The 22141-nt window shown below is 42.9% G+C and overlaps 1 protein-coding gene across 2 annotated transcripts; it reads right to left on the bottom strand.

The window, feature by feature from the left end:
• Nucleotides 1-728: 728 nt before the first annotated feature.
• Nucleotides 729-21804, bottom strand: lmtk3 (lemur tyrosine kinase 3). Of its 2 annotated transcripts, none has more exons than XM_086311602.1 (16): nucleotides 21595-21804; nucleotides 19209-19357; nucleotides 18676-18823; nucleotides 17238-17311; nucleotides 16946-17064; nucleotides 15306-15393; nucleotides 14343-14491; nucleotides 14171-14255; nucleotides 13962-14083; nucleotides 12885-13034; nucleotides 6547-12790; nucleotides 6293-6456; nucleotides 5897-6030; nucleotides 5151-5485; nucleotides 4988-5072; nucleotides 729-2127 (listed from the first exon to the last, which is right to left on the bottom strand). In XM_086311602.1, the coding sequence occupies exons 1-16, from the start codon at nucleotides 21683-21685 to the stop codon at nucleotides 2000-2002; spliced, it is 8265 nt and encodes a 2754-aa protein (XP_086167728.1). In that variant the 5' UTR covers nucleotides 21686-21804; the 3' UTR covers nucleotides 729-1999. The 2 variants fall into 2 exon arrangements, with proteins under 2 accessions (XP_086167728.1, XP_086167729.1); XM_086311603.1 differs by having other exon boundaries at nucleotides 19224-19357.
• Nucleotides 21805-22141: the final 337 nt, after the last annotated feature.

Here is a 22141-nt window from a genome sequence, read left to right as displayed (position 1 = left end):
TATTTATTTATTACAATATGCTTTTGGGTGTAACTGCAAATGTAAAATTAACCACTTAAAGTAGTTTTTGTCATGTTTTTCATAAGTATAATTTTAATTAACGTATCCTCACACACACCTACCTCCGCTTTTACAACCTAGGGATAATTTAGTGGAAGCTAGGAAAAAAATGTTAGCATATTGAGTTAGTCTCACAACAACACTAACCTTAATGTGGAGTTACTAAGTCAAAATTTCAAGATACCTAACCCAAAATGCTGATTTAAGGACATCAAAAATATACATAAATAAAATAATAATAATGATAATAAGTAGCAGAAAAAAACTTCCATGTTTCCCAGCTTCACCTTTGCTGAGAGGTGACATTTTTATATTGTATCTACCTAGATTATGGAGTTGGGGTCATGGCTGTGCTGGCTGACATGTTTTCCCAGCACAGACAGCTGGAGCAATCCATCTAATTTTCACTAACTGTATCTGTGATGTCAGTGCCTTCTGAAGCATTGTTAATTGATTTACAATATAGAACTTGCTCTTACGGCCCATACGTGTCTAAGAAAAATTTCTAGTATTTCAATAGTTTGTAACTTAGCCCTCATTGACAGGCATGTATCTGGATATGAGTGCAACTTTTTTTGGTCATGAATGAAATAAAAGCAACAATCGAGCTTATTTATACGACACAGTTCAAATGAGAGGTTCACATTTCATAGTTTTTATTTCCCCCTTGTTTATACATTGCCCCCTGAAAACCATTCTTTAAACAATACAAGTTTAAACCAACATTTAAACAGACTAAACAAATTGACTAGTTGGATCTCGACTGCATGATGGACTGTTATTAGTAGAAAATGGAATAAATTAACAGATACACAAACAAATGGGAGTTATTTACTAATGAAAGGCTTCAATTTTTCATGCTAAGCTACATTAACTGTCATTAATTAAGATAAAAGAATGACGAGACAGCTAAAAATTCATAGACATCGGAAAATAATGAAACATTACAGGACGTTGTTCCATACATATTGGCATATATTAACAAGTAAAATTATACAAAATACTTTTTTTTGTTTAGCAATTAAGACGTTTGGGAAAATATTTTGATTTATTTGTTATGAAGATCTTGGAGAAGTTATAGATCTAGATGCATTTCTGTCCCAAACAAATTATAGTTAAGTTCATATATGCAATTGCACCAACGCAAATAAATACATAACTTAATAGATTAAATAAATAATTAAGATATTGCATGGAAACTGACTTTACATAAATAAGTAAAATAACATAGAAATAAATATAGAAATTAAAGCTTTTCAGAAATAAAAGTAAAAATAAACTGCTTGTTTCATTTTTCGTGCAGTCTAAGAATACATCTAAAAGTAAACAGCTCTAAAATGATACTGTATACACTTGTATTATGATGTTTGTACAAATGCTGAGGAGTATTGTCAAATACAGGAGTCAAGCAATTTCTGTTTCAAACTGCTGCTTACAAGAACAACTGACTGACTGCAATGAAAAATGTCCTTAATAAAGAGAGGACCGGGATCCAAGCGTTTACATAGACAGACGAATGACTAAAGAAAGTGCATTCCCCGCACTCCCAGGGCAAAACAAAACAAAGCAGAAAAAGAGAAGGTAAGCTGGTACACAGCAAGACTCCCACTGCATAGCTGTCGAATCTGTTTCAGATTTTACAAAGCTCCCGGCTCCTCTTCGCCTAGCATATGCTGCCTTTTCCAAAGATTTCTGCAGCCAAAGGCTATGTATAATCTCTGTAAACAGTGGCAGGCCGGAGCTCAGCAACCCCCAGTCGTACAAAATCCCGTCACTAGTAAAACCTGGAATGTTTCCAGCTTTTAGAATCGAAGTCTCTTCTTTCAGTTGCCTCTTCAATAAAAAAATATCCTCTGGGCGAATGGCTGGTTGTTGGGTTAATTCACGGGCCAGTCCGAGAGGGTTGAGCTCTAAAGTGTTTCCAGGATGATGTGCAACATCACACCAGGTGTGGGTCGTCAGCCGGGCTGACAGTGAAGCGCGATGAAGTCACTGAATTTACCCCGACAGGCGACCTTGGTTTGACTGATAAATCCTCTTTCCTTTTCGATTCTTTGCTTTTTGGCCCTAAAAGAGACAAAAAACAACATTAGCATCACGACTGTGCTGGTATTAAAACCAGAACAAGTGCACCAGGCATATGTATGGAAGCCCAAAAGGGACAGGATGTTCCCAGACAATAAGCATGTGTTTGACTGTAAGGGAAAGTTAAAGGAAAGTCTTTTTATTGGAATTAAACCAAAACATTAACCCGGTTCACAATCACAACTGAAACAATTACTGATCGTTTGTTAGCTCCATTGCACAACAAATCAGAATCCACTAAGAAGTCAAAGAAGTTTGCAAACTGTCAAACTTGGAGGACTAGAACTACCTAATTCTGCCATAAAAAGCAATGAAAATATTGCTTTTTATGGCAGATTCGGAAGGACCACAGGACCACTCCCTCCATCATCACAACTAATAAGATCCTCATTATCATCATCATCTAACAGGATACAAGCGATATGAAGCATGTCTGACAAAGCGATGTTTCAAGCTACCACTTCGTTTATTCTCAAGAGGTGGTGCTGGTCGTCTACCAATCAAGGATCAATCCCTGGCTCCTCTTGTGCCATGTGTCAAAGCATCCTTGGACAAGACACTGAACCCTGAGTTGCCCCCAGTGCATTGATGTGAGTGTGTGAATGTATAAGGTATAAACAGGCTGTTTGAATGAGACTTGCTTTGAGTGCTCAAACGTGAGTAGAAGGTGCTCGAAGTACCAATCCATTTACCACCAAGTTCTGTCTTTGTCGTTTTGTGCATCAACTTTGAGAATCTGATATTATCAATATCATTCAGTACATCAGGGCGAGCTTTACCTGCTTGAAGGTTATGCTGAGAAAAAGTACCTGTAAAATTACCAGTGTGACCTTGAGGAGAAGAATGATGATCCATCTGTGACTGGGACACATGTTTACTCACTTATAAGATGCACAAGAAAAAAACAGTACCAAGCACAGGGGAGAAAATCAGCTGATAATCTATATCTTAATAGATATAGATTATCAGTCAACAACCACACTGAAGCGACACAGTCTTAGCTTAAAATAACTCAAAAGTAACACGGACCTCTTTCAAAACTTTGAAGTCTTGAAAGGCCTGAAAGATCATTAAGGAATCTAATTTTGCCTTTTCTGTATGTGACACAACTCGAAAGGAAACTCTGAGCCCCAACTTTCATTAGTCTGTGAAAAAGGGCGTTGAGTGCATGAGATGGAGAGTGGAAAGTAGCGAGAGCAGCTGAAAATGTGCAGAGAAACATGACTCGGGCTTGCATTGTTGAGCGCGGGATTAACATCCCTGCTCAGTTCAACATGTCACAGCATCCTGGGACATAATTATAGAAGATTAACTCTGGCTCCATATTTGCAGAGGAGAGGGCTGAACTGAGGTTTTCCATTTTAGCTGGGAATGTGCTAGTGGCTGTCACATTTTGTTACATCATTAGGCAGCTCAAGGAGGAGACTGAATCCCTGTGTAAGAAGCAGCAGACATTGATGCACGTAGAGTCCAACAAGCCAGCAGTTATGGTAACAGCTGTGTGGTGCGCTGCACTGACAGCTAACATCAGCATCGGTAATTATTAGTTTTGTATTTTCTCTTTAGCTTTCATTTTATGTCGTTTAGAGGTTGTTGTTTTTTTGCCAGAGTGAGCTTGCTTGTTTAAGTTTAGTTTTTATTAGTTCCAGCATTAGTTTTAGTCTTTCTTATTATTATTATTATTATTATTGTATTTATACCAAGTTCCAGAGGCAAGATTTAGGAAAGTCAGTACAGATAATACAATATAAATATTTTTTGAAAGCAGCTTACAAAAAAGCCTCACCAGGCAGTGTGTAATAACAAACTTTGGCAAAGTGACAAATGGCAAAATTAAGACAATTTCCTCTATAATTTTTTTAAATTTAGTTAGTTTTCCAAGTTCACAAAATTGTTTGACTTAATTGTTTTTTTTTTTCATATCTAGTTCCAGTTTTTATCTTTAGGTTTAGTTAGCTATAATAAACTTGACCAGCATAAGCAACAAACACCCTACAGAACAGCTGAGGCTTTTTATAAATATTCAGTCATCGAATTAATTAATTAATTAATTTAAAGAAATAAACATTTTCTGGGAACACAAATGTGAGTATGAACAGAGGCTCACATTTAAACTAACATAGTATTACTTCTTCCAGTGTTCCAGTACACTTTCCTAGGATAAGTGGTCATAATAGACCTGGGTGTGTTTGGGAGGTGACTGATTCACCTCTGAAGAAACTGACAAGCTCATATTATAAGTTGGCTCTGTGTTGAACACATTTGATGTTTTTTACTGATTGGTTAGATGCTGCCAGCCAGCTAGATCAGAAAGCACTGCTGACACTAAGGACAACAGCAGTTGCAAACTGCAGTGCAACCAAAATTATTGTCAGTATGTGCAGTCCATTCAAAATCTGCTTTTATATCTTTGAGCAACAATAGCATACACGTTTTGTTAAATTATGTGGGAAAACTTAATGTAAGGAAAACTTTGTCATTTTAGCATTTGGGATCAGTGGCTGGTCAAAACAAGCTATAGCATAAAAAATGACTTATTTTTTGATACTTCATTTTAATACTAGGATCATCTTTTAGCCATGAATGTCCTATAACCCCTTTTACTGTCATGTAAATCCCCAATAAACTTCAGATTTATTTAAGTACCATTTGCTCTGAATAATATCTCTGGATGTACACATGAGCTCCGATTAGGCTTCAAGTGTTGCTCCTCTGCTCTAATCGTCTTCTCACAATTAGACCTGAGACATGTTGACCTACAGGACAACACTGCTACTGCAACTTAAAATTGACCTTCTTTATTCTGCATCTCGTCATGACTGAAAGAAAATGATTAACTTACCATGCAAATCCAACTTGGTGCTTTTGATAGACACCGCAGTTGGAGTTGTGGGAGTTGAATTGCTCAACTCATTAGTTGGAGTTTCCTGTTGGGATGAAAGAAATAGTCAGGTTTATTCCAAAAGAACCCGTCATAAAAAAGTGAACGAATAAAGGAGACGTACCTGATCAAAAAGATAGATTGTGACATCATCAAAAAAGGACACATTTCTTCCTCTGTCCTTCTCTCTGTCCATTGGCTCCTTGGGTGATTTCAGCAGACTGCGGAGCCCAACACGTTTGTCCACGTCCGTTTCTGTGACTACAATCACCCTCCGGGAGCTTTCGTCCTCCTGCTCATCCTCCTCCTCCTCATCGGGGTCGCTCCCAGACGAAAGACCTCTTCGTCTTCCAATCCGGTTTCCGATGGCCCCGTCTCCAAATCCTCCTTTTCCAGTAGTGGTGAGGGGAAGACTCAGAGCAAGAGGTGGGAGGGTGAGCGAGAGGCGAGCTAGCTTTGCTATCAAAGCGAGAGCAGAAAAGAAATGTTAGAAGCAAACCTACTCACAAATTTGATTACAAAAGCAATGAAGTAAATATCTGCCAAAGTTAGCACAAATATTCTATTTGAAGTAGAGAAAATTAAATTCTGTAAAATAAGACTGACGTATCACATCTAGATTTATTTAATCTGTTAACCGATTAGTCTGAAAATGCCCACAATTTTTTATCTGGGAGAAGGTTTGGATCTGTGGGGTTAAAAGAAGTGGAAGCCCAAATCAAAGGAGAAGAAAACAAATAAAAAGGCTTAGAGAGGTGTACTTAGCTTAGACAGTCAAAAATTACTTGTATGCTAAATGTTTTTCAGCGATATCCCAGTATAATCAGGGATAATTGATAAGTACTTGTAAAACGTGGAAGACGCTGATACCTTTCATCGCTTGGTTTGCAGTAAGCTGAGGTAATGGGACCTCAGGTTGTTCGATCACAGTGAGCGGCTCAGCTTTAGGTTCATCAGACTCGATGGGGGGCTCAATGGCAGGGACAGCTTCCTGCTCCTCTTGACTGAAGGAAGGAAGGAAGAACGAAAGAAAGAGGAATATTTCACCAGAATATTAATAATAAAACAACAGTTCATCTTGTCACGTCCATCTAGTTGAATTAAATCTTGTCTTTGAGTTTACTTGAACTGAAAACAGTAAAAATACAAAACAAGTAATTTGAACTCTGTGTGAATATATTTTATTGGATCTATTTCCTCCAGAAATACAGGATGCATCAAACAGAATAATCTGAAGCCAGTGTTTTAATTCTGCAGCATCCATACCTCTCATCCTCTCTTTGTTCTTTCACAGTGACCAGATCACCGCTGCTCCCTGTGACTTCCTCCCCCCATGTCCGGAGCATGGCGGTGTCTTTAACAGTCGTCCCCCAAAGCACATTTGTCTTCACATTTTCACTGAGTGAGAACTGCAGCCTCTCCTCACACACCTGGAGCAACAAAGCAAAGCAGTAAAGAGCACGAGCAAACTCAAGGAGCACCGCTCACACGCACAGCAAACCACAAGAAATCATGCTGACCTGCATCATGAGGCCGTTCTTGGTTGTCATCTTGTTCAGAGACCGCTGGTCCTTGACATCAGAAATTTGACCCGGTGATCTCTGTCCGTCGCTCCTCTCGTCCTGAGGCGGCAGACTGTTCTGGGAATCCAGGATCGTCGGTTGTACAGATTCCAGTTTGTCAGAGTCATCAGACATCTCGTCCTCCTTTAAATCCACCCTGCTACCCTCGGGTATAGAGGAGTCGCATGTCTTGCTGACTGTATGACCGTCACCACTGCTAACTTTGTGATCAGGTGCTTTCTTTAAAGACTCCAGAAGCTCCAGGTTGCCCAAGAAAAGGTCCCCCAGAGTTTCCTCTTCATCGCCAGATATGTAGCACAGTTGTTCCAGTTTTTCAAAGTCCTCCAGAGGCTCCTCATCCAAGTCCTTCCACTCAGAAATCAACAGCTGTGGGAGGTTGTTCAGGGGACCATGAGGTGCAGAAGGCATTATGGGGGATGATTTCTGGGGCAGGTTATTATGACCATCCTTGCTTTCTATGCTGGATGTCAGGTTGCTCTCATCGCTCAGTGTTATATGCACAGAGGGGAGGGTGAGATTGGCAGAGATCCCTTTACTTTGAGTTGTAGCAGGTGGCAATTCTTGCAGAGGTGTCTCTGGAACATCTGTGTTGTGTGCTGCGGAAATAAGCTGCTCTGTCTCAGTACTGGTAATAAAGTCTTCTAGATTAATGTGACTAATAAAGTCCTCTCCCTCTATGACGGATGGCGGTGGACTAGGAAAAGAGTCGTCTAAACTCTCCAGTTTATCATCTTGCATATCAAGGTCTATGCTCGGTGGAGGACTCGGAAAATCTACTGAGCTGAAATTGTCAATCTCTTGTGGATATGACTGATCTATCTCCTCCTTTGCATCAAGATCACTGGTATTAGCTGGCAGGGGCACATCTCTGTAATCCTCTTCCACTTTTATAGGGTTTATTCCTTCTTCTATGTATTGCCTGGCAAAACACGGTCTCGTTTCTGCTTCCGAATTGAAGCCCAATTTAAAATTTTCCAGTTCTGAAAACGTCACATGAGGAGCTTCGGCGATGCAGATGGTTATATCTGAGCTTTTGGTTTCCAAAGTGTGGCTGAAACAGTTTTCTAAATTGGAGCCTGCCTCTCTGTCAGTGTGCACAGCCGACATCGCCTCCTCCACTCTGTTACAGAGTTGATTCTGGGGCCATGTGTTAAAATCTTGATTTTGTGCCGTCTCTGTGGAGTCTAGCCGACCCTCCCTGTCCCTGGCTGCCTCTGTGCATGATGCATTCTGCCTCTGTCCTTCCTCCAAGGTCTCTTCCTCTGGTATTTCTATATTCTCTACTTCCACATGCAAAATGTCACTTTTTATGTCTTTCTTAATGCTGTCAATTTCCCCCAGGTTCTCAATGTTTTCCTCTTGCTGTATGTCTGCTATCGTCTGTTGGCTTTCTCTGTCTTTTGTGTCCCACATTTCCTTAATGCAAAGATTGCCGCTTAGCCCTTGGGTTTCATTGTTCCAAGTTTCCTCACAGCCCTCCAAGACAGCAGGGTGAGGTTCACTTCCTGCCAGTTCATCATTTTCTTCGGTCTCCCAATATTCCTGACCTACAACAAGCCTCTCACCCACCTCCCACGCCTTATTCCCGAACCCGGAGAAAAATTCAGATCTCAAGTCGACTCCCTGACACCTCTTCTCTGGGGAGGCCCACTGGTCATTCTCATCTGGCCACAAGCGCAAGTCCCTTAGTTGTGAAAAGCGGTAGCAGTCAAACTCGCCCCTAAGCGCCCCAGATCCTGGTCTGTCTTCATCCTCCTCCAGAGCACTCCATAACTCTTTAGCTGTCGCATTTAGACCCTCGCAGGAGTTGTTATCCACATCGTTAGCAGAGTTCATGCCACTTGCTGCTCCCCTGAGGGGTGGCCTCTCCTTCACAGCGATACTCAGCTCTGCAGCAGCCTTCTGTTCCTCTGTCTCTGCTGTGATCCCGCTCTCCTCCTCGCCATCTGAGTAGCGAAGGTTTCTCAAGCCCAGCTCATTGTGGTCCACACAGGGCCTCTCTCCACATTTCTCAGGCTCTTCAGCCCAAAGACACGTCGGACCGCTCGCTTTTGCATCAGCAGCCTTCCCATCGTCATTTGGCAGGTTTTCATCTCCAAGTATAACGCTGTTCGTTTGAATATCACAAAGTTTAGGTAATCTGGACTCGATGGTGCTGTCAACTTGGGATGGTGCTGCAGAGTCCACAGCTTCATTCCCAGACGTGGGAGAACTGAGCTGACTGAGATCGTTATCTGTCTCTGTAACATTTTTATAATCTTTGTTGTTTGGTCCAAACATGCAACTCTTTGAGTTGCTGCCAGATTTATACTCGATCAAGCTATTTGTCTCAGTGGGACTCTTGGAATATAGATTTAAGTCACTCTCTTCAAAGTCCTGGTATTTGCAGTCTGCTATCTGAGAAATTATGCCATCTGTGTAATGGCTGTCTATCATGTACCCACTGCTGTGTGAAAGCCCTTTAAGTGGCTCATCATCTAATTTTGAAAACAACTTATCAATTAAGTCCACACAGTCCTTGTTCTGTGGATCATCGCACAGCAGGGCTGACTTTTTGCTCTCGTTATGGAAAATGCCAGAATCGTCTCTCTGAGCAGATCCCAGCGCTTTGTTTAGAATATCTTTGTCATTTCCTAAATTAGGGATCGGGTAATTTTCAGGATACAGTACACCCTTCTCTTCACAACTCTCAATAGTCCTCCCTTCTCCAGTTTCCGTTGTCCTATCTGACATGTGGGTACTATTTCTTAATGGACTCTTTTCTCCAGTCTCACCCTCCTCTTCGGTTTTCTCCTCTATCCCTGTCAGTATTCCCCGATCACCTCCTCTCCCGCTGCCAGGCCTGGAGGCAACAAGTCCATCGCTGCTGCTCCTCCTGTTCATCCCGTCACCCTCCCAGTCGCTGTCTGAGAAATATGCAGAGTCTCGATGTGGTGTTTCATTTCCCAGAGCCCGCCATCCGCCGCTTCCCACTCCTCCTCCACCTCCTCCGCCACCTCCCGTCCATGAGTCACTAGGCGTGAGGCAGTCGGCCGAGCTGGAAGTCAAAGGTGATAGGACTGAGTCGGTGGGGGTGACGAGTGAAAAATCGGAGGAAGGGTCCCAGTCTGGCGTGGTAGGAGTGGCTGCGGGAGTGGGCACCTTCTGGGCAGTGTGACGCTCGTCTTTGTGCTGAAGTGAATTTTCCATTTCCGCTTCTGCAAAACTTTCATTAACGAGAGAATCTAAGTTTTTAGAGTTCTCCAAATCAGCTGTTTTCTCAGGATCATGAGAAATCACGTCTGTTTGATCCCCCCTCAAAGGACTGTGCGTCTGTAGGTCATCTTCTGTTATCTCGCCATTGCTTATAACAGCTTCCTTTGTAGTGAGTGATTGGCTCTCACGCAGGTTCACAGTGTTGACTTCCTGAACGTTCTCTGTGGATCCAGGGGGAAAGTGCTCTGGCAGATCTGTTTGCTCTCCTCTGGCAGGTAAGGCAGGGCCGTCCGAACACTCCTCCTCTTCTCTCTGAGACGCGGGTGTTTGGTTATGTAGTAAACCATTTTTAGGCATGATTTCAGAAAACACAAACTCACCGGACTGGCAGTGGTCAGCATTATTTACTTGGCTGTCCGGTTTGTTTGAACCAATGTGAAGAATAGGGATGTCAGGTTTCAAGGAAACTTTGATCTCACTCTTCTTAGCACGCTTGGTCACTTGGGCATAGATGGCTTCAGTCTGTGTATCATCTTTGCCCTTGTTGACTGCTCGTATGGAGCTTTCTGACTGGAATCTGATGGTCTGAGCTGAGTTTGGGTCAATGCAGATGGACTCATATTCAGGGGACACTGGAGTAGGGGAGTAAGATGAATCTGCTTCCTTCCTATGTGCGGCTGCATTTTGTCTCGATATGATTTCGGTCAGAAAGGTTTCTGCTGATTGGATCTCTTTCAGGAACTCCTCTCTGGTGATTTCAGTTCTCCGCGGCTCCTTCTCGGTAAAATGTATTTCAGAATCGTGCTTTTCCGTTGTGATCTCAGACAGGAGAGAGCGGGATCTCCGTATGCCTTTGGAGTAGGCTTCCTCTGCCTCAGTGTATGAGGGGAGGCCTGGGGCGCAGACATAGGGCCTCAGTCTGGATCCTGCAGGATAGAGGTATTTTACTGGATCGATTCCTGGTAGGCCTTCTATGTCCGCCTCCATATTTCCTGTGTCAATCTCTGTGAGAAAAAGATCCCTCTGGAATGACTCTTTAGTGACAGCATCCTCCTCCTCAGCTTCTGCACTGCTGACATGTTTCTCTGGTCCCCATGACTGTCCTGCTGATCCCAGCTCTGTGATCAGCGACTGGGAGCGGCGCATGCCTCTGTTGGGCAGCAGAAAGTTCCCCCATCTCTCTCCTTCTCTTTTCTCCTCCTTCTCCGCTGCATATGAGCCCTCCGACCTGGACTCACTCAACTCTGTCACACTAGATATCTCCGTCAGAAACAGATGCATGGGGGATTTCTTGGCTGCAGCGACACGTTCTGCCTGCTGCTCAGCATCTTCCTTCCAAATTGCAGGCAGGATGGTGTCAAGGCGTGACTGAGTCCTCTTCATTCCCCTGGAGAAGAGCTCTGTAGTGGCGGGGTCTGCATCTTCAGATAGACTGGAATGAGTGACAGTCGTCCCACAGCCAGGTCTCTCGGGAGACATGAAAGGAGAGTCATCCTCATCTGAGTAAGTCGGACTCGATGAAGACTGTCTGTCAATTTGGGGTTTTGTGAGCTCAGGGCGGGGTAAATTTCGATAAATAGGGCGCAAAGGGTTTTCTCGACGTACGGGAGAGTCAAAGTCTTTTGCACGCAAGTGAGAAGTCTCCTTATAAGTGTGCAGCATGCTCTCTCTATCGGACAAATCACAGGTTAGCGGGTCTCTGTTGGATCTCTGCATCTGGGGCTTATTATATCTCAAGTGAATGTCCCCTGTGTTGTAGAGGGGGCAATTCCTTTGTGGTTTGGAGTGGGGAGGAAGAGGAGGAGGACACATTTGAGGAGGTTGAGGGTAAATTGGATGGCTCGATGGGGGAAGCGAGGGCGATAGGGACGGGGAGGGGGGAAGAGTCTGTCGGGCTCGGTGAAGCCCGAGGTGATCAAAGGTAGATGGTGGGCAGGTGCTTATGTGATGGGGGTCTGTCTCAATTTTTCCGCTGATAGTGTAGTGGGGCAGTCCTCTATATCTGAGTGGAGGGGCGGGAAGAGGGCGCGAGTGAAGAGGATTGACTGATGACATGGACATAGAACGAGGCTTGGGAGGGAGGATGGGAGCTTGAGAGCTTGTGGATTTTTTATCCGCCTTACTGCTCTTTTTCTTCTCCACTTCATCGTCATCGCCTAAATCAACTATGGAAAAGTCAGTCACTCTGCTCGAAGTGTCTCTGAATTCAGCCACGCCTGTGTTGGGCAACTGGACTTGAACCTCGCTCGATCGGACGGTCTGGAGGCCCTTTCCGCACTTGTCAGATGAACAATAAGGGACTCGCTCTTTGCCCAGCATCCCGCTGCGGATCTCCATGAGCTCCATGTCTCCAGGGCAATCTGAGCGGAAAGAGGAATGTACCTTCCCTTTGAGAGACGGCGACTTGTCTTGGGGAGTGTGCTCCTCTAGTCTGATATAGTACTCGCTGGCGAGGGATGGGCTACGGGCGCTTATCACTGGGACGACAGTAGGAGTGTCCAAAGACTGTCTATGGTTATTGTTCACAGTAGGGATTGGCTGAGGAGGAGGAAGAGGTTTGTAGCCTCGTCTGGCATGAGCCTTCTCCCAGAAATACTCAAAGTTCAAGCCTTTGCTAGTTTCGGTGACTGTCAGGATGTCATCCAGTTCAGAGGTGGATGGGGTAATACAGTTCCCCACAGGGTCCAGTAGAGGGTAGGAGTTGTCTCTGTCTTCCCTGGCGTAATCCCTCTCCCTTTGGCGCTCGTTTGCTGCAGTCTGAAAGGCAGGTGGACGGAGTAAGTCCCAGCGTCTTTCAAATGACTCCTCGCTCTCCCCTCTCCTTCTTCTTCCCTCCTCATACTCCTCGTCCTCTTCATCCTCTTCCCCAACACTCCCCCTCGCTATTCCTCGCTCAGCAGCCAAGAGGGAGGAGAGAAGGAGGAATATCTCAGCTACTGAAGGGCGCTGCGACGGAGGTAGCCAGCAGGACTGCATGATCTCATACCTGCAGACAAGGGAGAAAAACAAGAGGATCTAAGTTTGGAGAGACACAGTTTGTGCTCGGATCGATGCAGTCTAATTAGTGGATAAGTACTGACCAGTAGTCTGCATGGGAGAGCTTCAGTCTAGGCTGGGCAAGCGTGATCTGTCGCTCCCTAATGACAAAGGTCAGCACCTCTTCATCACTCAGGTGTCTGTGGGGCTGAGAGCCAAACTCAAACAGCTCCCATATCACCACCCCCAAAGACCTGAGAGGAAAAAATGAGTTGGAGAAGTGAAAAGGGGTGAATCTTCAAAAGAAATCTCTGAGGTTTGTTGTTATATAACACTTTTACTCCAACACCACCATTGCTGTGGGTGTTGGAGTAAAAGCATTTACTCCAACACCCACAGAGGTTTGACTTTCTAACCGAGGAGAATAAAAACTGTTATGTGAATTGTTTTGTTCCATTTTTTAAGAAAAACTATGTTTTTTCAGAAAGAATAAAAAAGAATAAATACTCCTAGGTATTTTTGCTCCACTCGTGTGTTTTGTTAGGAGGTTGTTTTCTTGTTGGTTCGTTTAAAAAAGCACATGAAAGGGAAGGTTGTAATATTAGAGCTTAAAGGATTTGCTCACATTTCTTCAGCACTCCTTCTGGCATCACCGGGCTTGGCTACAGCTTTAAGACTGCTGACAAACTGAGCTGGACTCTACTCCAGCAAATGTGAGATCATACTGCTCTTTAGTTTGGTGTTCCCACAAATCATAACACAAACAGCAGTTTTATGTAGGAACTATTTTCTTTTATGGATCCACAACAAGCTGCATTTGTATCATATTGTAATATAACTGAGACTGTAGAAAGAGCATTTCAGATTATGTTCACATAGCCGACTGTCCACGCACTCAATCCTCATTTAATCTCTGCACAGCTGTTAGGAGAAATTAGATTTTCTTTGTTGTCCATCCAGAGAGCATCATTTAAGTTGCTTTTAATCTGATTTAACCTGAGCCACGCTGATTAAAGGAATGAATGGTGGTAGGAAAAGATTTAAGAGTAGCTTCAAATTGGACCCCAGATTAAAAAAACCTTTGTGTTTTCATCAATATTTTATCACCAGCCTTATCGGCTTAACTCGTTAATTCAGATCTGTTCCCAGTGGTGTTAACACAGAGCAGCTTTAAAACATACCACACATTGCTGGTCTTGGTTTGGTCCGTAACAATGAGAGATCCTCTGTACTCCTCCAGCAGCTCAGGAGCAATCCAGCGCAAAGGGATCCATAGTTTGTCTGGAGTTAGGTAATAGTCCTCCTTCATAAAGACACGCCACAGAAATTATTATGGATTTGACTGAATTGACTTTGGATTTCATTTTTCAGAGGAAAAAAAAATCCTGACCTTATAATGGTTATGCGAGAGGCCATAGTCCCCTATCCTGACAGTGAGGTCTGAGGTCAGAAGACAGTTTCTTAAAGCCAGATCACTGCAGGGAGAAAACAAGCAGCTACCCTCAGCAGAGATCCTCACGTTTGGAGGCGTGGCAACAGTGGAAGTGAAAGCGACAACTGACCTGTGGATGTAGTTGTTTTCGTGAAGATGGAGCAGACCCGAGGTGATCTCAAAAGCCATTCTCTGAAGGGTTAAGAGGTCCCGGGTCAGCAGGTCTGGAGTCATCCCATCTGACTTACGCTGGGCTCGCAGATACCGCTTCAAGTCACCCTACGTTGTACATCACAACAAAATATAAACAGTGGATTGAAAAATATGGCTGAGTGAAGTGCATACAGAGTGTTCTTCCTTCTCCTGAAACAGAGATAAAACCTGCAGGACCATCATGTAGGCAAAGAAGATATATTTTACTTCTGCAGCAAATACCCCCCCCCCCTTTTTTTTTAGGTGTTTTACATCACAGCGCCTCAAAAGCAGCAGGGGAATTAGTAATGAGCTGGCAGCCTTTGTGTTAGTCATTTGTGCTCCTGGAAGAGCAAGGAAATAAAATGGGGACAACATAAAGGGATGAAAAATATCTGCAAGGAAAGGACAATAGGAGACTTTATCAAAGAGGGTAACTGCAGTCAGTGAGGACTCCAGTGCTGTGTGGCTCCTCTCACTGTGTTGCTGTAATTGATCTGCTTGTATCTTTGTTTGGCCTGGAAGTCTGCTCATATGGTTTTCTTAATCAGCTGGTGATTAAACCGCCCGAGAGAAGGAAAACAAATTGATTGTATCGACGCAAAACAGATTTTAGTGACAGCGGAGCATCGATAACTGTAAAAAACAATTTTGCCTCAAATTATATGAAATTAAAATAAGATGTAAAGATCTTATCGATGCAGCTCGACTGTGATTTCTCATGTGTTTCTCACTGACATCACCGATATACCATAACCAATTTGTGCACAAATTATCTAAAAAACCCCAAGCATAGCACAACAAAAACATTGCACGCTATACTAAACTAAAAATATGCACCTTTCATTTGTGTGATTCCTATTATTAGTTCATCCGCCTCCTTTTATGTTCAGTTACTTACCAGCTGACAGAACTCCATAACCAGGAGGAAGGGGATGCTCTCACTGCACTGCCCCAAACACTGAAGGATGTTGGGATGTTTAAGGCTCCTGAATGGAAACATAAGAGGGACGCAGGAACAGACAGAAGATAGATAAATGTTTATACGCTGCCTTTAAATGCTTAACAGTGAGACTTAAAGTGAGCAAAACTTAGCTAGATGATCCTGAACACTGGAATTCAGTTCCATCTCAGACCACACAGGCTAATCAGGGCTGTCACCATTATCTACTTATATTTCTTTAAGTGACTAAAAATCTTCACATTAATTATACGAATAGTTCTATTAGTAAAATAAATCTTTTGTTCTTTTCATCACATGAATTATAAATGATTCACATCACAAATGCAAACCATGCAGAGCTAGCAGACAAGCCTTAGTGAATCTGAGTATATATGCTATAGCTGTAAGTGCACCCTTAAAAACTCAGTAGTAACACACCAATCACAGCACAAACCGATCCACAGGACCAGACACTCACATACAAACCAATGAATCCTCAATCATTCAAGCCAAAATATCACAAAACTGCACAAACACACTGAAACCGAACATAAAGTCACGTAACAAAAGACATGACTTTCACCTAAACACACCACATGATTCAGCAGGCTGTAGAACCACCTTTAGGAGCATCGACTTGAAGCAGTTTAACTTTCTGTATGACTTTATCCAGCTCTCACATTGTTGTTGAGGAATTATGACCCACGCTTCTTTGCAACACTGCTTCAGCTCACTGAGTTGCATTTCAGATTTGACTTTGATTGCAACACTGACTCTTTTCTTTCTCAGATTTGCTCCTGTGCTTGGCATCGATGCACAATTTGGACCAAGTTTTAGCTGACAGATGGCCTCACATTTGACTCTACAGTGCTTTAGTATACAGAGTTCATAGTTGACTCAATGTGTGCAAGGTGCCCAAATTATTACCAATCCACCACCGTGTTTGACAGTTGGTATGAAGTGTTTGTGCTGATATGCTGCGTTTAGTTTTCTTGAAATGTGGTATTGTACATTATTCCAAGCATCTTTACTTTGGTCTTGACTACCCAATGGACATCTTTCCAGAGATCTTGTGGTTTTTCAGATGCAATTTGCAACTTTTTAGAGAGAAGATGCTTTCTTCTGGCAATCCTTCCAAACAAGCCATAGTTTTTAAGCCTTTTTCTAATTGTACTGGCATGAAAATGCTAACTGAGGCTTATAGAGACTGAGATGTAACCTTGTCAGACCAAGGTCTAACCAAGGTCAGACCTTTCAGAATGTAGCATTGCGTTAATACACAACTGAATGCTCTAAACCAGTAAACCACCAAAACCTTTGATTTTATACAGTTCCTCACACTTGCTGATGATCAGTTAGTCAAGCAGTACCTGGCTGCTTCTTAAGTCGAATGGAAACAGTAGTGTTACGCTTAAGTTTTCACAGGAGTCTGTGCAGTCCTGGCAAGTATAAGAGAGTCACACCTGATTCAATATCCTACATTTATTATTTCTCCATACCTGCCTCTTGTGGCTCCAGTGGTTACTGTTATGCAAATTTTACAGAATCTCACTCAAAGGCTGCAATATGGCTACCAAAATTTAAGCAGTTTCTCCCACCTGTATGGCTCAGACTCAGCCAAGAACTTCCTCTGCTCCAGAGGGCTGGCACTGACACGCAGCTCCTTCACCACAGCCTGCGAGGAGCTGCAGTCACACAGCACTTCAGCCAGAATCACCTAGAAGAGATCGATGGACAATAACATGGAAAATTCCCACAGGAAGAGACGGGTACTAAAAGAACTACTTTGAGTTAGCATCTGTAATCTGTTTGTTAGACAGAATTAAAGCAGGGGATGCTGTTTTAAAGACAACCAATGATTTGGGATGGTTATATTTCAGATTTCCTTACCTTTCCAAACCAGCCATTTCCTATCTCCTGGAGATAGTTTAAAGCGTGCCTTTTGAAGCACTGAGATTTGGGATCTACAAAAAAAACAGAAATAAAAACAGATTAGGGTCACACAGACGTCAGCAGTTGATGTTCTTTCAGATGTACAATTTATTAACAGAACAAAAACACTCAGATTCTGCCCTGTAGCAACACATAAATATGACATATCCACCCCAACCATGTTTTAAACATATACGAAATCATATAAAAATGTATCTAGCTGGAAAATTCAGAGTCATGGACAAAATTTTAACTCACTGAGAAATCTACTCTCGCTGTATTTTTCCCTGGTTTTCCATGTTGTGTTTTCCTGCTGTGCATGTGCAATCTGAACTGCGATGATCAATGAACATAATCTTCCGCCACTTTGGTAATCAGTTGACTGCTTAAGCTGTTATTCCAGGTCAAAACATCTCTCATTCCAGCTTCTCAAATGTAAGGATTTGTTCCTTCTCATTTTACAGCAAAAATGAATAATTTCATGTTTTGGAGTGTTGATAAAGCAAAATCACAAATTTCACGACATCACTTTAAGAAACTTTAACAGATTTTTGTTCCTTTTTTTTCTTGTGATTTTATAGAAACTTAATCAATAATGAAAACAATCATCAGCTCATGCCATCGTGCAGAGAGAGTTCAATGTTTCCACAATAAACTTGATTATTGTTCATGCTCATACATTCAGCTTTTTAACCTGAATTAAGCAGAGAGAAATATTTCTCTACTTTTTGAAAACTTTCATCATCAGAATCTGTACCATCAGAGTTCAAACATACAACTCAAGAAAGCTTGCTCAAAGGAAGTCAGAGTCTCTCATTATAATGTTGAGTTTGCATGGTCTCCCTGTGCCTGCGAGGGTTTTCTCCAGCTACTCTGGCATCCTTCCACAGTCTACAGTTAGGTTAATTGATGATTTTTTTAAAAGTCCAAAGGTGTGAGTGTAAGGTAGATAAAGCTCTTATGTGCATAGAATAGAACTGTGTGCACTATAAGTGTGGCCTGCAGTGTAAAGTGCTGTGAGCGGTCAGTGAGACCACTAAATAGCAAAACTCATGACACTTTACTGTATAGTTTGAATACGTTTGCAGGTTATATTGCAGTGCTACATAAATAAAACTGAATTGAACCAAATACATAAACTCCACACATCCCTGCCTGTGTCCTGATTACAGCCCTGATGCAAAATTGTCACAAATCATAGTTTCCACTTCACTGAGGTTCAGTAGGGAGTCCAATCCTTCTGGTTGTGCACTCAGTTTGAGACCTTTAGTGGATCCGCATCAGTGATTCAGGCAACAGATCCTGAGGGAGTTTAGTGCAGGATTTCATCTTTATTTTGAGCGGTAGGAAGGTCAATAAGAGTTTGAGCAAAGTGAGAGGCACTTTAGGTTTTTACCTGCTCCATCCTGCAGGGAGGGGCAGCTGGGGCGGTCTCTGACTGGCAAGGTGTAGACCTCAGGGAGGGAGGGACATGATGACAGGCTGTCCTCCTGGATGGGACTGGAGCCTCCAGAGCACTCCTCCCCATCTGCGTTATCGAACTCCTGGTTGAACCACAGCAGCACATAAAAAAATCACTAAGCTGTAATAGCTATGAATATAAAATAAAACGTATTATTCCACTTAATAATAAAGCTGAGTTTAGCAGTAACCACCAAGGACAGACAATGAAAAATCATTCATTCTGAACAAATGGTACTCTGTCTGCCAGCTGAACAAAAACACTAAGTTAAAATTAGACCGAGAGATGATTATTGACCCCTTCTGCTTCATTAAGTTGGAGTTACTGACTGTTCACACTTCGAAATCAAATACTTGTGCAGTTTACCAAGTCAGACACATATAAAAGCATGCAGACAAGCACAAAACGCATTAAAAAACAAAGAAAAGAAGCAAAAGAAAGCAGAGAGAGGTGAATAGATCTCTTACATGTTGAAGACTTACATTGAACCCCACTCCTCCCCTCTTACAGCACAGGCAGGTGAGGAGCAGCAGAACAAAAGAGACAAGCCCCGAGCAAGAGATGAGGATGACGACGTAGGGTGGAGGAGAGAGGGATGCAGCCCTGGACTGAGAAACTGAGAGGACGACAGGAAGAAAAATACAACGGAGGACAGGTTTAATGTAGAAATTCAGGGGATTTGTGCTTCTACAAGGGGAGCAATGCTAGGTCTGAGTCAGTGAAAAAAGAAAAAAAAAGAGAGACTTCACTGAAGCAGAAAGGTGTGAAATCTTGTTACATAGGTGTTGTGTTTAGCAGAAAAACCATTGGAGCGTTTTCTTAGAAGCAGGCCTGAGACACAGTGGAGAACCCCAATGGACGGTTTGCATCAGGGAGTTGGGGAGAAATAAGCAGGAAAACAAACTAAGTTGAAGATTAAAGAACACATTGTCTGAGTCAGTAAAAAGAAAATAGAGACTGGAATTAAAATTTGGGAGAGTATACCATTCCAGTAAGGAGAAAAGCTTGGGGGGAAGGGGGGAAATATCAGAAATGGCATTCCACTCAGGAAACACAGTTAAGAAGCAGGGGAGGTGGGTGGCTGGAGTTGTCATTTAGGTAAAAAAAAGGAGCGCTAACTCGGGAAGGGATCAGAAATTGGAGAAGAATTACTCAAATCAGGAAGGTTTACTACTCAGGTGAGAGAGGGAGGGGTCGGGACATTTGATTTTTGTACCTCAATGTAGTCGAGTGTGGGAAGTGAACCATCTGCAGAAAAGAAAAGGGGCAGGGCAGCGTGGTTAAATACCCTTCAGGTATTGTTTATAGGTTTCATTTCACTTCTGCAGCCAAAACATTTTATTACCATTGACAGATGACCAAAAAAGAGGAACAATGACACCTTGAAACAGTCACGAGGTGTCAAACTCACGCTTAAACTGTACATGAAATGTAATTTAATTATTAATGGTTACATCTTTTCTGTGTAAATAAGGCAGTCAAAAGCAGATATACAACTATGATCATAAGAAAAAATTAAGAGATATAATACAAAATATAATAGGGGAAAGGAAGCACATATAAACCTTGATACTGTAACTATAACTGGCAGATAAATTGCTGTTTATTTTTATATGTGCAGTCTGAAGATATCACAGTGTGATTGTCTGTGTCCCTCATAAAAATCCCAAAGTACATTCCTCAACATGGTCATGATATTGTAAACACTGCATGCATAAATGTTAAAGTATATTTAATAATTGAACAGCTTGATAAATATTGTAAGAACAGGATCAACACTCGACAAAAAAACTAAAACTTTTTTTTTAATCTAGGAAATGAAATAATATTTTGTTTCTGTGACTTCTGCACAGCACCTAATGTAGACTTTTATCAACTTTTATTTTATTTTATTTTTGTGCTCAACATAAAGTTGCAACATAGTGCAGAAGCAGCCAGAGAAAAGGTAAGTGAAGATGTGCCCAGCATATAAAACCAGCTCTGTACTGAAGTGAAAGCTGCTGTGGCCCAATCTGTGGCTAATAAAAGAAAACTGTCACTCTGGATTGCACCAAACTGATAATCCAAGAAAAGGGAAAGATAGCTAATTATTGGTCATATAAACCTCAAATCACATCTGCAGAGCAGTGGAGCATTGTAAAGTCTGAATGACCCTCTCGCCCCCCCCTCCTAAAAACATGCACCAGCAGCACAAGTAGTGGCACAAATCCTGATGCACAATTCCTGAGCAGTGCTATTCTTTCATCTTTCCCTAGACAGATGTCCAGACAGACACTGCATATAAATAGGAACCCAGCACAGGGCCTTTTCCACCAGCCTCTGTGCCAACAGCTTCTATCAAAACAATACACCACAATACAATGACTGCACACATTACACAAACACAACAGTCTGCCAGCTCTCAGCGAACAAGGCATATTCAAATTTACGGCAAAAAGTAAAGATGCCAGCAGTGGTTATTGGGCTAAATAGTCTCAAGAGCCAAGTGGAGGCTATTTTTAGACTAAATATCCAGCACTGGTCGACGATTTTAGCCCTGCTGTGCATACAGTACATGTTGTTTTTAAAAAGGCATCGATGTGAGGCCCGAAATATTTTCATCATTGCATGCAAATACGGTACCCAACCCATCACCCAGTCGGCCTCGCTCCTGTTGTGATTAGGTCAGCCAGCACTAATAATTCGCATTATGTCTCAGCCTAACTGGCTGATAATGCAATATTCACCTCAGTGTGCAGAGGCCTTTTCATAAATGACTATACCACCCCCCCACCCACCCCCCAAAATCCTCTTCTCCTTTCTCCAGCATCCCTGACAGCTTTTCAAACCTCCTCCTTCTCCGACTCCGCTCACCTTCCCTCTGCGGTGCTCCGAGGGCTCTCTCCGGGCTGAAGTACGACATGATCCCCGCCAACGCTACCATCACCCAGCAGTGTGGCCGCATCGTCGCCGCGTCCGCAGCAACAACAACAACAGCATCCGAGCGCCGCTGCCGACTGTCAGCGTCGGTGTCCTCTCTCCCGTCCCCCCGCCACGGTCTGTGCCGTCTCCGGGCTCACGCTGTCTCCGTCTCCCCCTCCTCCTCTCCGCTTCCTCCTAATAATAAAGAGCGTCTCCTTGCCTTCCTTGTTGTGCTCTCCCCCTCCCCCTCCTCTTCCCCTCCGCTCTAATCCGCAATTAAACACAGTGTGTGAGATGCTCTATTGTGCATCCTCAGGCCGCCTCTCGCTGCGCATCCATTTCTGCTCTGCCTCGGTCACAAGCACCGCTGAAAACAACCATCCTCTATTTCTGACGTTATATTTATATATTTCCTACCCTCTACCTGCTCCTCCTCCCTCCATCTCACGGTGTTGGAGGGTGTCTGTGTTTTTCTCCTCCGCCAGCCTACGTCAGCCTC

The sequence above is a fragment of the Aulonocara sp. 'chitande type north' Nkhata Bay genome, linkage group LG11 (genome assembly GCF_057382095.1).
Source record: "Aulonocara sp. 'chitande type north' Nkhata Bay isolate Kocher_YH1m ecotype deep benthic linkage group LG11, A_spYH_male_GT1.1, whole genome shotgun sequence".
NCBI classification, from domain to species: Eukaryota; Metazoa; Chordata; class Actinopteri; order Cichliformes; family Cichlidae; genus Aulonocara; species Aulonocara sp. 'chitande type north' Nkhata Bay.
This window is presented reverse-complemented; position numbering and strand designations above follow the sequence as displayed.

Coding starts and splice junctions, on each gene's coding strand:
- lmtk3 (XM_086311602.1), bottom strand. CDS start 21,685: ATGCGGCCACACTGCTGGGTGATGGTAGCGTTGGCGGGGATCATGTCG. Junction 17,065..17,237: donor GAAATGGCTGGTTTGGAAAG/GTAAGGAAATCT, acceptor GATCTCTTCTAG/GTGATTCTGGCTGAAGTGCT. Junction 6,031..6,292: donor GAACAAAGAGAGGATGAGAG/GTATGGATGCTG, acceptor TCCTTCCTTCAG/TCAAGAGGAGCAGGAAGCTG.